This window comes from Echinops telfairi, unplaced genomic scaffold, assembly GCF_000313985.2.
Source record: "Echinops telfairi isolate 266 unplaced genomic scaffold, ASM31398v2 ScPeMD7_7468;HRSCAF=8506_0, whole genome shotgun sequence".
Classification (NCBI taxonomy): Eukaryota; Metazoa; Chordata; class Mammalia; order Afrosoricida; family Tenrecidae; genus Echinops; species Echinops telfairi.
In genome coordinates, this window is record NW_022111369.1 from 29,736,842 (window position 1) to 29,752,958 (window position 16,117).

Consider the following 16,117-nt stretch of genomic DNA (forward strand, 5'->3'; position numbering starts at 1 on the left):
CTGGCCATTTTTGCCTTCCAGAAGCATTCTGGCTGTACTTTTTCAAGATGGATCTGTTTCTGTCACGGCAAATCCTTATGGGAGCAGACAGCCACCTCTTTCTCCTCCAAAGCAACCAATGACTTGGAACCATAGGCGTTTGAATGAGCACGCAAGTGCTTAACCATCATAGCACCACCTCCTTATCTGATACTGATATCTGATAATAATTTATGTGTGCATTGTTTTTCCACCCCACTGGAAGTCAAGCTCCGTATTTTGTCTGTCTGCTTCACTGATGTCTCTCAAGCACTTGGAATTGGGTACAATGGAGCCTATTCTGATGCAGGACAACCTCCAGGTGTGCTTCCCCTTCGGAGTTAGTTGTGTGCTGGATTCGAATTGCCTAGCTCTCAGTTATCAGGCAAGCATGTAAAACATTGAGCCACCAGGGCCAGGGAGTAGAGATTTGAAAGTATTTGTTAAGTAGCTAAGTAGCAACCAGCGCAGCAAGGGCAGTCCTGTTGAACCCTGTCTCCATTCTTCCCTTCTCCTGCTCTACAGGCTTTGTCTTTTACTGAATGACGGGTAACTGAACTGTTCATCTGAGAAGGGAAAAGACATTTTTTGGGGATATAATCCTTTATTTTTGTGCCTTGTAACTTTCCCTGTGCCCTGAGTTCTTGTTAGATTACAGACAGACAGATGGACTGAGATGTTTCCTCTGTGTAGTTTTTTGTTCCTTTGTCCTGCATTTGTTTGATCCCTTGGGCTTGTTAGCTGTGTCTGCTGAATGTCAATCTTTCTCTATTTGTACTATCATTGACACCAGATTATTATATTGATTTTTTTGTCTTTGAAAATCTTAAAACTATAGCATAAAACTTCAAGAACATTTTTTAACTTCAAAAGATAAAAATATTTTATGTTAATATTATTAGATTCAGCAGGAGCCTTGGAGCCAAACCACTTTTCATGAAATTCTGGTTCTAACATTTTTTTTCTTTGTATAAAACATCAAATTTTATTTTATTATTATTTTTAAAAATCATCTTATTGGGGGCTCTAACAACTCTTATCACAATCCATACATATATCTACTGTGTCAAGCATATTTGTGCATTCGTTGCCCTCATCATTCTCAAAATATTTGCTTTCCACTTAAACCCTTGGTATCAGCTCCTCATTTTCCTCCCTCCCTCCCCGCTCCCCACTCCCTCATGATCCCTTGATAATTTATACATTATTATTATTTTTTAATGTGTTTGAATATGTCTTATATGTCTTCAAAGCAGATCTTCCACATCTCAAAACTTACTTGTTGGTTTGGTCCACGGCTGTAGAAATCCCATTTGGAATTAAATCAACATGTTTTTTGTCCCAATATATCTGTAACCAAAATGGATTCCAATAGAAAACATGAAAGAACAGCATAATGTCCCCAACTGCCTATCACCCCAGTGTTGCTAGTACACCATGTTTCTTTACAACATTCAAAAGAGCTTACAGGAAATAATTATTTGGGCAGTTCGGCCTTTTTAAAAAGCTGTCCGGTCACCCACTACCCCCTAGAACGTGTCCATGTTCTATGGGAGAAAGTATTCCCTGTATTTGTTTGCCTCATTTCCATGACTCCAACCATTGACTCTTCACTTCAGTTGTCAATCAATCTATAGCTAGAAGGTATTACATGAGGAAGGGAGGGAAGTCACACAGTGCAGATGTAAATTTTTCTTAAAAAATGAAGGCCCCTCAACCAGGTTGGAATGATGACCCTTGTGAAAATGTCACCAGTATCAGTGAATAATTTGTGTAGAAGTTGGTAAATGGAAACTTATTTTGTTATGCCAATTTTCACCTTGAGCACAATCTTTTTTTTTTAAAGCGGCATCTTCAATGTGTGATCAACATTGTTATTCTCATCATTGTTATTCTTAGCTGATGCCAAATGGGCTTTGGTGCCTGGGGACCCCGGTGTTCAGAGTCGAACTGATCCACAGGGTTTCCAAGGTTGTGACTCTTTGGAAGCAGATTACCAGGCCTTTCTTCTGAGGTACCTCTGGGTGGGTGTGAACACCCACACTTTGGGCTAGTAGTCGGGTGTTAAACAGTCTGTGTTACCCAGGAATGTCTTATTTAAGAGAAATCTAGCTCACTACCACTAAGCTGATGCTGACTCATAGAGGCCCCATAGACAGGCGAGAACAGGCCCGCAGCGGTTCTGAAACCATAACTCGTTATGGGAGCAAAAAGCTACATCTTAAATAACTAAAAGTAAAAAATATTTCACCACCGTAATTAGTGTTACTTAGAATTTTGTTTACGGTATGTGTGTGTGTATGGGGGGAGCGGGGCAGCTCAAACAACCAGATTAAACCTAAACCATACGATGGCTTGTATTCGTACTCACGGAAAAATGTAGGCAGAGTTCTTCTGCAATGTCGTCAGCTTCATCATGGAGGACCTCTTGCAAACTCCTAAAGAAAATTTGGGTTTAAACATTGTTTAGACTGAACTCTTCAACATTTCAAAAATAATAAACATTTATTGGGGAAAAAACGGAACTATATGGAGAAGTATAACAAAGGCAAGATCAGTGTCTTCTCTTCCATGTTCAGTCCCCCTTCCCAGAGCTAACTTCTGCAGTCGGAATTGTCGCCCTCTGCTCTCACAGCAAAGGGAGCAACAATGCATCCTTTCCTCCGAACTAGGGGTCGGCAAGCCAATCCTGTCCCTCACAATAATCTAAAAATAGTTTGAGAGCCATAAATATATATTTACAAACAAATGAAATCACCATTGAATTTTTCAATTTTACTTCAGTCACATGGACTTACTGAAAGGCTCAAGAACTGCAGCTTCCTGACCCCTGACCTAGACCAGTGATTCTCAGAGGGGTGATTTTGCCCTCTAAGAGACGTTTGACCAAGGCTGGAGTCATCTTTAAGGAGCTCTGCTGGTGTAGTGGCTGCTTGGCAATCCGAAAGATGGGTGGTTTGACACCACCAGCTGATCCAAGAGAGAAAGATGGGACCCTCGACCACCGTAAAGCATTGGTCTCTGCTGCATGCCCTTCACGTGGAGAGCACGCAACAGATGGGTGCCACAATAAATGTGGTGAAGATGTGGGTGGTGCCCAGCTGTTCCAAAGAATAGCATATGTAACCTTAAAGGCTTGTCTTCAAACAACTGAGGAGACATCAGCTAAGTCCACATGGAAGAAGAACACCAGCCCGTGTGATCCAAAGATTGCAAAGAATATAATCCAAATCCCAAAGAGGGAATGTTATCTGAGTTCGAATTATGAACTCCTGGTTTGCAGAAGGCTATGGATAACAATGGACGGCTCAATCCATTCAGAGGACCTACACATCAAGGGACTTTCTCGTGATTTCCCTCTGGCCCTAGTCATGGAACGAGAACAGCCTGGTTTTCAGACAGAGTATTGTAGATGATTATGATAGATGATAATCAATTATAATAGATCATCATGATGATGATAGATTAAAACCTAACATCTGATTTGAATGGTTAAAAGGTAACATCTGATTTGATCCTCTTTTTGACACAAAAATCTCCTTTTAAAAAACAAGGTGAAGGAGAACGACATGTGGATGAAGCCTCCAGGGAATCCCCTCTGAGGATAGACCAGGGACGTGAATACCTGGCTGTCATACAGAGTGCATGGAAAAGGAAAAAGGAATATGACAGGTCTAACTAGGTTAAAATCTAACATCTTGTCACTTGAGCTCCCTTTGGCCCATTTTAAAGTTGTTCTAGTTTTTAATATTTTCTGTTTTCTTTCCAACTGAGATTTTTCTCTATTTTATTTTGTTGTTCTTTTTGGTTTAGTTTTATTTTTTGAGTCTTTGTTTTGCATATTTGTGTTTTCCGGTATATGAAATACAGGCTGGATAAATCTTCAGAGACAGTGACTGGATTAGACTGGGGGTGCAGCAAGGGAACTTGAGGGGAAATGGGAAGCTAATAACAAAGAGTACAAGAAAATAATGTTCTAAAATTGACTGTGGTAATGATTGTACAACACTTCTTGATATGCTTGAACTATTGAATTATATGATATTTGGATTATGTCCCAATAAAGTTTTGTTTTGATTTTTAATACTTGGGCTGGATGCTTTGGTGCTTGGAAAGCTGAAAGATTTTGGAAGTTTTAAAAAATTTATTTTGTTTTCATATCCATGGAAAGTAAAATTAAATTGAAAAAAATAGAAACAAACAGGTTAATAAAATTAAGAATTAGCATTTCAGAAACTCACGGGGACAGTTCTACTGTCCCTATGGCTCAGCATTGACTTGACAGCAATGAATTGTTTTGTTTGTTTTATCATATCCTTGGCTGTCATAACTGGAAGGGGGGCTGCTTCTGGCATTGAGTGGAAATGCTGCCAGCCATCCGACAATGCACAGGGGCCCCACAACAAAGAGTTCCCAGTCAAAAATGTCAAGATTGTTGATGAACCCTTATCTGTCCTGTCAGGGCATACAGGGTAAAGCCAGGCAGTTGATTCTTCTGCTGACAGTACACGAGAGCAGAGAGCCCTTCTCCCGAACCTTCTGCCAACCCTAGATTTCATAACAAAATCTAGTTCAGCAGTTGTCGATCTGTAAGTAGAAAAGGACACTGCAATCCCTTGCTTCCGTTCTAGTGAAGATGAGCAGACTTTCCTTTGTCGACTGTTGCTGTGTGGGCCCAACAAGTCGGCTCTGACCCCAGCAACTCTGTGTTCATAGGGACAAACACCGGTCCTGCGGCGTCCTCACAATCATTGTTATGTTGGAGTCCATTGTTGCTACCACAGCTCAATCCGTTTCATCAAGGGTCTTCCTCTTGTGCACTGCCCTTCTAACTTACCGAGCACCATGTCCTTTTCCAGGGACTGGTCTCTCCCGATCACATATGGAAAGGACGAGACAAAGTCCATCTTGTTGACAGTCACTTCCTCTTCCGTCTCCTCCTCCCCCTCCTCCTGCTTTTTAGGGCTGCCTCTCTACTTTACCAAACATGATGTTCTTTTCTGGGAATTGGTCTCTCCTGACAACACATCCAAAGTACATGAGATGAGGTGTTGCCATCTTGCTGCCAAGGTGCATTCTGGCTTCCGTCCACGACAGAGCCTTGTGTTCCTCTGGCAATCTATGGTGGTTTCAACAGTCTTCACCAGCACTCTAATTCAAATACACGGATTCTTCTTCGATCTTCCTCGTCTGCTGTCCAGCTTTCACGTGTTTATGAGGTGACTGAAAATATCATGACTTAGGTCAGGAAACCCTTAGCCCTCAAAGTCACATCCCTGCTCTTCAACATGTTAGAGGTCTGGGGCAGCATATTCACCCAGCACAACGTGTTGTTTGATTTCTTGGCTGCCACTTCCCGGAGCATTCCTCTTTCATTAGCGACATCCAGCGTAGGTCTGCGTGAGGTGGTGTGTGTGCAGAGCGGAACTGCTCCACCGGGATAGGAAAGCTGGGACCTTTAGGAAGGAGATCAGTAGGCTGTCTTCGGAGCTGCCTCTGGGTAGGCTCAAACCATCAACCTATTGCCTACTAGTTAAGTGCTAACTCTTTACCTGACCTAGATTTAGCCCTTCCACCAAGTCCTGAATTAATCACTCATTTCCCTCTCTTTGTTTGCTATCAGCATAACAGATTCAAGTTAGACAGTCCAGAATTTATACCCTGTATCTCCATTGACAATTTATAAATCTCAGCTGAGTAGAAATTAGCAACAACAATATGTATGCCAACAGATATATTTATATAGCAAAATACATGAGGGTAAGTAAAAAAAATTGCTACAAAACCAAAGAGAACTTTCTTAACCAAAAATATCAAAATGTGAAGCTATTGTTTCTCAATGCATCCTCCATGTAGGTCAGTGTTTCCCAAAACCATCAATTCCACCCCCTGAGGGTTTCTGGGATGATCCCTGGGGAAACCAGATAGACTTTCTCCTGGATGAGAGGCTATCGTACAAAGGTTTTCATTGCCAAGGTAGGAATGCTATGTAATTTTTTTCTGAAAAGGGGGTGGTAAGCCAAATAAGTTTGGGAACCTATGCTCAAAGTCTATATACTTCTGAAAGTACTGTTTCCATCTCTATAACCTTTATGCAAAGAATTTTATGCCCCTCAATTTGCACCACATCAAAACAGTTTAGGCGTCCTTGAGGGAATGAAATCATGATCCTTTTACGTCTTCTTTGAGTTTGGGAATGGAAAGAAACCTAAAAGGGCATGGCCAGGGCTCTAGGACAGATAGGGTGAAGTTTCCCAACAAGATGCACATTCAACAGCCCTTACTACCTTTGTAGCATGAGAAGGTACACTGTTTGAGCAGGAAAAAAATTCCTGGGCATTCCCCTGGCCTTCTCCACAATAGTGCAGTTTCTATATTCGTAAGATGCCCCGCATTAAGCTTTCATGACCATCCTATGTCTTTTAAGAAATTCTATCACAGTTACCCCCTCTCAATTCCCTACAGGATAGGGTAGAACTTCCCTGTGAACTTCTACTCTTTATGGGAGTAGAAGGCCCCATCTTTATCCTGTGGAGTAGCTGGTGGTTTGGAACTGCTGACCTTTGAGATTGCAGACAAATGCTTAACCACAGTGCCACCAGGACTTCTAGATAACCCTTTAGGGGTCCCACAAAAGAGTCACTACAACCTGCTGAGCTGACCTCTTTACCTTGAATTTAACTGATCCACCATAACCCCTCAGAAGCCACTGTTTTGATTGGATCTTTTTAAAGGCACTGTGGTAGTTACATAATCTGGGGTCAATTTGGGACTTGAGAGGATTAAAAGTGAAGGGGTGGAATCTATCCTGTAATTGAGTCATAGCCAATGAGGCCTCTGTGTGGGCATGGCCTTCTCCTGAGGATTCTGGGAATTGCTGTATATCCTCCCTGGAGGCGGGAGACATTTCTCTCTCTGCTCACTCCCTTGGAGTCTCTCTCTCTGCTCACTCCCTGAGAGATGTTCTGCTGACAAGACACATGGCACTATGATGATAGACCTTGTACCCTGGGAACTGGAGGAGCCATGTGGAGACCCCTGCCAGCGCTGAGATGTTTCTACCACCACTGGATCCACAAGACTTTGCACCCACTGGCCTGTAATCTTCCTGCATTCAGTGTCATTGCCTGTGTTTCATGAGTCTGAAGAGGACTTTATAGATTGGTATCAGACATATGGGCTAATATTAGACTTATGGACTTGATCTGGACTGGGCTGGGATGTTTTCTCAATATTCAACTGCTCTTGTATATAACCCTCTTTCTTATACACATATGAATGTCTGTGAATATGTTTCTCTAATCTACCCAGACTAACACAGGCACTCAACAGGACTAAGACAAGTATATTACTGAGACAATTTGTCTGCAGCCTCCCAGTGAGTGCAGAGACTTGTTTAAACATGTTTTGTTTGAGATACACTCGTGCATGTTCGAACTGGAACCTTGGTAGCAATCCTTTTAAAATTTACCCTCATATATGTCCCCATGGGACAACACACATATATTTCTATATCCAGGATTCTTGGTCTATCTGAGACGTCGTCGGTGTTTTCTGCTACAGGGTGTGTAGCTTATCTTTTAGAACAGGTATTTGTCAACCCTTAAAAAATAAATGATGACTGCTGAAATATTTGAGCAAAACGTATGGAGTAGGGACGATTTCTCTGTGACTATGAGAGCTGCTTTCCATGGGAACAACTTGAAGGGACAAGGACGACAGTGTCACCCCAATCCTCGCTGCCATCACATTGACTCTGGCGCACGGTGGCCCCGTGGATCAGAGGAGAGCTGTGTTCCAGAGGGTTTTCAGCGGCTTGTTTTTCAGATGTTGATCACCAGGCCTTTCTGCTGAGGTGTCTTTGAGTGGATTCAAACCACCAGCCTTCTAGTTAGCAGAGGAGCATGCTCACTACCCTCTCCAGAGACTCCCTGTTGATTGCACTGGTTCTTAAAGAGAGAACCATTTGGTTTGTACTCATTGTTGAAGGTTTAATCTGCAAGGCATGCTGAAATTCAAGTGAATGGAAGTACCCATACCTACATTTATGAAAATTGGAAAACTAGCCTATGTGTTTGTGTGTGTGTACAATATTATTTATCTCTGCCTACACAACCAAGACATCATAGATATAATCTAGGAATAGATATAATCTATTTACTTACTTCCCCAAAACGGGACTTAGTTCTTTTAAATCTTCCAGAGTTGGCATTTGGCCCAAAAGTTTCTTAAACAGAGCCAGTGGAAAAGGAAGGTAGGCAACATTTAAATTGAATAAGGAGAGGCCGCACAATATGCCAAAGAGGAAATATCTGTCCTTTTCAATTTCAGGCTGAAAAAAGAGAGAGAGGGAAAAAACATATGTATTATAAATAACCAAATATAGAAAGGGATAAGTACATGAGTATTTTTTTTGGTATTTTATTTCCTAAAAGTTACAAATTAGAAGCAAAATAGACTCTAGGAAAATGGACATTTGGGACTCTTAAACAGACTGTAATATTATTTGTGTCTTCCATAGTTGTAAGTACACATTAATGAATACATTAATGAACGAACATGAAGTTTTTGTTATCACTGGCACATATGGAATCTTTAAAAAATATACTCAGATAATCCATATTGTTTTTACTATTTAATATTATCATTGCCTTCAAATTCATGTAGAAATGCACAAGGCTTCAAAATGGTTCATTCCAGTTCAAAACCCTGTTGAGAATTTCCATTTCCTGGTGATCTAGTTAAAGCGTAGATTCTAATTTAGTGTACCTGAAATGGGCATGCATGTTCTCAGTGTAGGTTCCACAGGACCTTGAAAGGATGTGAGTATTATGGATTGATTGTGTCCACTGCCCCTCCACCCTCACCCCAAACCCATCTCAACCCCATAGAGACCAGTCACTGAAAAAGGACATCATGTTTGGTGACATGGAAGGACAGTGAAACGAGGGGGCCCCTTAATAAGATGGATGGACACAGTGGCTGCAACAATGTGCTCAAACATAAAAGCTCTGAGGCTAGCCAGGGCCAAGAAGCACCCTCTTTGCTGCTTCCTGCATTGTTCGGTTTGCTGCCCAGAGAATCTTTCAATATTGCAACTCGCGTCTCGAATTACATTCCCATCCAATAATGAATGAGAATCTACAGTTTATTAAGGCCCTTAATTGACTCACGAATATACAAATATCTTGTTAAAATAGAGATTCTGATTCAATCTCTCTGCGGTGGAAATACCAATTACCACCAGAGATTGGAGCGAGAACAACAGAACAAAGCTGGTTGGGAGCCCTGCTTCCCCCCACACTGTGAGGGATACACCCTTCCCCTAGAGCCCAGAATTCAGACGTCTCGTCTTCTGACCTGGGGCGTGGGCCGGTGCTTCATCTGAAGCTTGCCTTGCGGTATATCTGTTGACAAGATTAGGAAACTCAGACACTTTCGAAGGCCATTGAATATGACAGATGAAGGCTATGAAGGTTGTCTCCTTCAGCAGGACCTAAGTACAGCTTAAGCGTAGTTTCTTCTGGAGCAAAGCATGTGGGTGGGAAAGTGACTGAGGCGGCGAACTGTGCAGGTGGAGGAAGGAAGAAAGGGAAGCAAGAAAGACCCTGGCGGCTCTGGCTTTGTTTCTCTTCCACACCTTGTAGCCCCGATGAAAGAAAAGGGAAGAGGGCTTCAGAAAGTTCATGGAGGAATTCCAATATCTTTTATTCCATTTCCCCAGGAACTTCGTGAAGCCTTTCACACTGGCATCATACTCGTATGTCCAGGCCATCAGGTAAGCCCACTGGAGAGACCACTCACTCAACCAACTCACTGCCATCGAGGCCATATCAACTCATGGCAGAACTCTGCCCTGTGGGTTTCTGAGACTATAACTCTTTACCAGAGTAGGATGCTTAATTTTTTTCCCCCTAAAACAGTGGTGGTGTACCAAATAAGTTTGGAGTCTGTGGTGTAGGGCATATTTGAAGCCACTCACTTTTGAGCTATAACAATGCAGACCAGGCACAGAAGAAGCAGGAGCAATGGGGGCAGATTGATGGACGGATGTCACCTGGAGCTCACCAACTGCCACCTCCTGGATGAATGCCACAGCAGTGGAGACAAGCATGTTTCCCCAGAGCCCACAGAGAGAACCATCCTGTAGCGTTGGTTCCCAAACTTATTTGGCCTACCACCCCCTGCTCAGAAGAAAGCAAAACAAAACATTATCAGGAGGACCCCCTAAGCAATAAAAAGTTTTGAACTATAGATCATAACCCAGGATAAAATGTAGATAATCTGCTTTTGCAGGCCCCTGGTGGTGTAGTGGGTTATGCATTGGGCTGCTAACCCCAAGGTCAATAGTTCAAAACCACCAGCTTCTCTAAGGGCAAAAGATGAGGCTTTCTACTCCCCACTTTGTTTTGAGAGCGTTACCGTGTGCCGTAGGTCCCTATGAGTTGGGGTCGGCTTGCTGGCAGTGAGTTGGAGAGTTCAGAGTGGCTCAGTGGGTGGGCATTGGGGTGCTACCCGCTAGGTCAGTGGTTGGAACCCACCAGCAGCTTCTCGGGAGAAAGAGGAAGCTTTCGACTCTTGTCAGGTGTTGCAGTCTCAGGAAACCCACAGGAGCAGTTCTGTTCTTAAGGGTCCATTGTCTCCATGGCAGCGAGTTTGGTTTTTTGGGTAGGTCGTTTCAGTACCCTCCAGGGGGCAGTATTGCCCACTTTGGGAAATACTGCCTTAAGGCTGCAACCTCGACTCACTTCCTTCAGCCTCCTAAATGATGAGAAACATTTTTTCTGTTTGAAAAAGCCACCTTGTGATGGTATTTCTGAGGAGCTCTGGTGGTGTCGTGGACTATAGGATGGGGTACTAGCCAAGAAGTCGGCAGTGTGAACCCACCGGCTACTCAGCAGGAGAAAGACGAGGCTTTTTGCTCCTGTAAAGGCTTACATGTTGCAATCACTTGGGTGGCAGGAATGGTATTTCTCAGACGGCAGCACAAAAACACTCAGATGAGAACCACTGATGTACAGTCTCATGGTGGAAGTTTGGGTCCATGGGACAGGGTTTTTTTCCCCTTCAGAAAAAAAATGTATAAACTATAAAAGCGCAAAGGGTTTTTTTTTTTGTTTGGTTTGTTTTCACCACTGTGAGATCTTTCGGGTTACTCGGGTTAATATTCTGTTGAGATTTTCCCCCCAATTCTGCTGAGATCTTTCCGAGTGTAGTCAATCATCCACATAGTTCATGTGAATAAATGACTTGCTAACCCGTGGGGGAAAAACAGCACTCAGTTGGAGGATCGCTCTTTCTTAAAGTGACACACAGACCTTTCGGTAGTTCCCCACCCATCCTTCTTTCTCCTTCTCTTCCTTGTCTCTTTTGGGTCCCAAGTTTTCACTATATCATTTGAAATAACATCTGGAAGTTTAAGAGTAAGGGGGTCAATAAGCAGAAGCTCTTTCTAGAGATATTTATTCTGTGCTATTAATAGAGAAAAGTGGGCAAGTCTTTCACTACATCAAGAAAGAAAAATGTTTTTATTGGCGGGAATCTTTATTAATTTCTTTATTTAAAATAAATCAGTTCAGCTTATTAAAATCGGCAGTTGTTACTCAGATTCAATCAATATTTTCCCTCCCAAATTGAAATACTCTCGATCAGAGCTTCTCTCAGAATCTGGGAAGCCACTAAATTCTCCATCAAGAGGCATCTGGGTAAATGAACGATGCTATTTGCACAGAAGAGTAATTTGTGGTTAGTGACCACCAAGTGGGCTGCAACTTGAGGCAACCGACACGTGAACTTTTGCTGACCTATGCATTAGTAAAGCACTTAGCAATCGGAAGAAATGAATTCTGGGTCCACACCATAGCATGGATGAATCGCAACATAATTATGGTGGTGAAAGAAGGCAGATGCAAAAGATGACATAATGATTCCATTATATAAGATTTAGAGAAAGTCAAGCGAAGCCATGGTGAGAGAAAGCAGATCAGTGCTTGCCTAAGTGTCCGGGAAGGCAGGAGGGAGAATCTTGAAAGAAACATGAACAAATCTTTAGTTGTTTTTTTTAACATCAAAGAATCACTGGTGGCTCAGTGTGTTAAGCATCGGCTGCTAAGTGAAAGGCTGGTGGCTCGAACCTACCCGCAGCTCCGTGGGAGCAAGCCGAGGCAGTGTGCTTCTGCAAAGACTTACAGCTTCGGAAACCCGCTGATGCAGTTCCTGGAGCGTCGAGGCGTCAGAATCAACTTGATGGCAAAGGGTCGTTTTCTGAGGGGTGGAGGTTGAGTACCTCAAAATGTATGAACTTGTATCGTTGAAAATCATGCAATTTCATTGCATGACAGTTATGGTTGTTTAAGAAATTTACTGTGCCTCTGACTCACCTGGGGATCTGGTTAGCACATAGGTCTGGCTCATTAGATATGGGGGGGTTGTTGTTAGGTGCCATTGGGTTGGTTCTGACCCATTATAACCCTATGCACGACGGAACGAAGCACCGCTTGGTCCTGAGCCATCCTCACCGTTGTCCCCAGGTCCAAATGTGTTGTTGCAGCCACTGTGTCAATCCCTTCATGAGGGCCTTTTTCTTTTCTGCTGCCCCTCCACTTTACCAAACATGTCGCTTTGCCCCAGGGACTGGTCTTCCTGACAATATTTTCAAAGTATGTACGACAAAGTCTTGCTATCATCGCCTCTAAGGAGCACTCTGATCATACTTCTTCCAAGACAGATTGGTTTATCCTTTGGCAGACCATAATAATTTCATTATTCTCCTCCAGCACCACAATTCAACTAAATTGATTCTTCGTCGATCTTCCTTATTCATGTCCAACTTTCACATGCATACGGTGCATTGGAGAATACCATGACTTGGGTCAGTTGCACCTTAGGCTTCAAAGTAACAGCCTTGATTTTTAATACTCTAAAGAGGTCTTGTGTAGCAGATTTACCTCATGCAGCATTTCTCTTGATCTGGGGTAGGACCTGAGATTCTACATTTCTATAACCTTCCAAGTGATGCTGTGGTTGCTGGTCTATGGGCCACATTTTGAGCTAGCAAGGTTCTGGGTGGTCTAAGCAATAGAATTTTCTATAGTTGGAGTGTTGCAATATCTGGTGTGGTAGTTACATAATCTGGTGTCAACTTGTAAAGAGGTGGAGTCTAGCCTGTCAATCAGGTCACAGCTTGATGACCTCATTTGGAGATCAATATCTCACTGGAGGCCAGATACATTTAATATAGACCTTCTCTGTTTCACATTCCTGATGACAAGACACATGGAGGCACACTGATGGCAGTCAGGGCCCTGGAGCTGGAGGAGCCACGTGGAGACCCATGCCACCACTGAGATACTTCCACCACCACTGGCTGCACAAGACTTTCCACTCACTGGCCTGTGATGTCCCCATACTCAGCGTCACTGCACATGTTGTGTGAGTCTGAAGAGGAATTTATAGATTGGTATTGGACATATGGCTAATATTGGACTTATGAACTTGATCTGGACTGCTTTCTTAATATAAAGTTACTCTTTGATATAAAGTTCTCCCTTACACACATTTGAATGTCTATGAATTTGTTTCTCTAGTCAACCCGACTGATACATCTGGTGAGCTTTTTCTGTTCTGATAAAAAACATTAGAGGGGAAAACAAAAGGAAAACTTACTTCGACCGGAAACCACATGCAGGAGCCGTCTTCAGGATACACAAACATTCCATAAGCTGGCTGGATCATCTCTTCAAACACACAGAGGAAGAACTCCGACTTGACTCCTTGGCCCACAGAAACAATCTCTTCCATAAATTCAACCTGAGGACCGAGGACACACTTCCAGGTTTAGGTTTAAAACATAATGTCTTCATCTTCCAGAACTTTGCACAAACTCAGATGAGACCTGCAACCCAGACTGGCTCGACTGAGCTCAGCGCATCCTCAACTGAACTGCACACCCGGGAAACCATTCATTGCTGTTCTGCCTTAGCTTAAATCAGCGGTTCTCAACCTGTGGGCTGCCTTTCCCTGGGGTCGCCTAAGACATCCTGCATATCAGATATGGTAGTTACATTGTGATTCATAATAGTAGCAAAATGACAGTTATGAAGTAGCATCGAAAATCATTTTATGGTTGGGGGTCACCACAACCTGAGGAACGGTATTAAAGTGTCACGGCATTAGGAAGGTTGAGAATCACTGCCTTAAGTCATTATGCAAGGTTTTCCTAGCCATGGGCAACTAATAGTTCATACATAACCAAATGTGCAATTACACACCCCATAGCTGTTCTCTGAAGGATAAGAGGGGAATTCCAGAAGCCATAATATGGATAACCATCATTGGAGGTACTGGATTTTATAAGGGAGACTTTGCAACATTTTATAAACACTTCCCTCCCCTCCCTCCCCATGCCCCGCATCATTAAAATATCCAGAGAGATTCTTTACTGTACCACTAAGGATTTGTTAAGGTCCAAGTCTTCAGCTTTTCTTAATTGTCGAAGAGTATCCTCAACCATGTGATCCCGTCTGACTCTAAGTTTAAATTTGGGCGGTGAAGGAAACTCATTGCTTCTTTGTAAAATCATTTGCATCCGATTCTGGTATGCTATGTTTTCTAGCCCCTAGAAAAAGAAATATTCTCTTGGGTTTCTCCTTTTTTGAGCTCACCTACCAGAAGTACTTGTATTTCAAATAAACATTTTAAGGTATGGATGTTTGCTATTACTATATGTACTCACGTTGTAATGATTAAAGGGAAAGGACATCATTTCTACACTGGAGAAAAGAATATCTAGATAACTGAAAGCTATTTCGCACCACATGTTAGAGAGCAAACATGACCCTTAAAGGCAATACTGGCATCCGACTCGCTGGGGAGCTCACCTGGCGTCAATCTTTAAGCTGCCTTATCAGTATAAAGGCAATTTGGGAGCTCTAGGTTGAGATTAGCTTTAAGCAAAAGTCTGGAGGACTTGCTCCTAGAAGAGTCATTCTTATCCAAATAACTATGATATAGCCACAGCTATATCCCTAAACACAGTAACTCCCTAAAACTATACCACACCCCCACCCCACCCCATGGCCTCCGTTTGAATCCATTTCTGCTCCCAACCACCTTCTATAGCACTTCCCTTTAGCCTTTCTGAATTCTCAACACTCTCTTACTCGGATTCTTACCTTCATTGATTGGCAGCCTAACATTGAAAATTGCTCTCCATGCCTTGAGCTTAAGCTCTTTTCTAGGGCTTCTGGTTTATCACAAGGAAAATACAGGAGAATTTAGAACGCAAGCTAATGCAACTCTCCTGGGGCCTGTCCCACAAGAGTGACAGGAGGACCGTGGATAACAAGCTCCCAGGTGGAGTGCGGTCGCTCACATTAGCTCTCTACAAGCAACTCGGCTGCAGACTTGCATCAGGGCTTGGGATAGCCTACCCCAAAGTCTTTGCCAGTATTATCCACTGAGACATTCAGGTGTGATCCTACTATAGGCTTCTGCTTTTCCCTTACAATGTTGTTCAGACGGAGCTGCAGGCTTAAAGGAAAATTGAACAAGTGCTATTTCTAGTCCTTCCTGGTAGTAGGCCCTCTCCATCCTACGGCCAGGGAGTCTGTAGCTTATGGACACTTAGCAACAGTGAGTGACAAGGAGTAGCCAGCAATGTCGCTCACCAGGTACAATTGTCTGTGGCCGGCTACAGGCCCACCTTTCTCTCAGCCAACTATGTGTGTGTCTGGAGACCTGCATCTCATTTTGTTTCTCAGCTTCTCTCTTCAAATTCACCTACATTGGGTTTGCCTCTGTACTTTTATCTGTTTCAATTGCTAGCCTCGTTTGAAGATGACAACTATGCCCATACGCCTCAGCTTTCCTCGAGGACAGGACTCTGGAGTTGGCTTTCCAGCTGCACCCACGGCAGAGACTTTTTAGCGTCACGTGCTCAAGTCCTTGCTATCTTTCCTGGCCTGCAACCTGCCCTGGCCCACCTCCCACACGAATCATAGTAGAGTTGTTGTTGTTAGTTGTCACCAAGTCAATTCCCACTCCCGGTGTCCCCAGGTGTGCAGAGTGGAATTGCTTCAGAGGTCTTCAAGGCTCTGAC

The 16,117-nt window shown here is 43.1% G+C and overlaps 1 protein-coding gene across 1 annotated transcript in view; it reads right to left on the minus strand.

Annotated features, from left to right (window-relative positions):
* Window positions 1–16,117, minus strand: part of LOC101652285 (probable E3 ubiquitin-protein ligase HERC6) — a 61,075-nt gene that overhangs the window by 5,132 nt on the left and 39,826 nt on the right. The window contains exons 15-19 of the mRNA XM_004703426.3: window positions 14,465–14,635; window positions 13,684–13,827; window positions 8,184–8,350; window positions 2,390–2,456; window positions 1,298–1,368 (exon numbers count right to left, since the gene is read on the minus strand). Of these exons, the coding sequence (XP_004703483.2) occupies window positions 1,298–1,368; window positions 2,390–2,456; window positions 8,184–8,350; window positions 13,684–13,827; window positions 14,465–14,635 (620 nt within the window). The remainder of the gene's footprint in view (window positions 1–1,297; window positions 1,369–2,389; window positions 2,457–8,183; window positions 8,351–13,683; window positions 13,828–14,464; window positions 14,636–16,117) is intronic.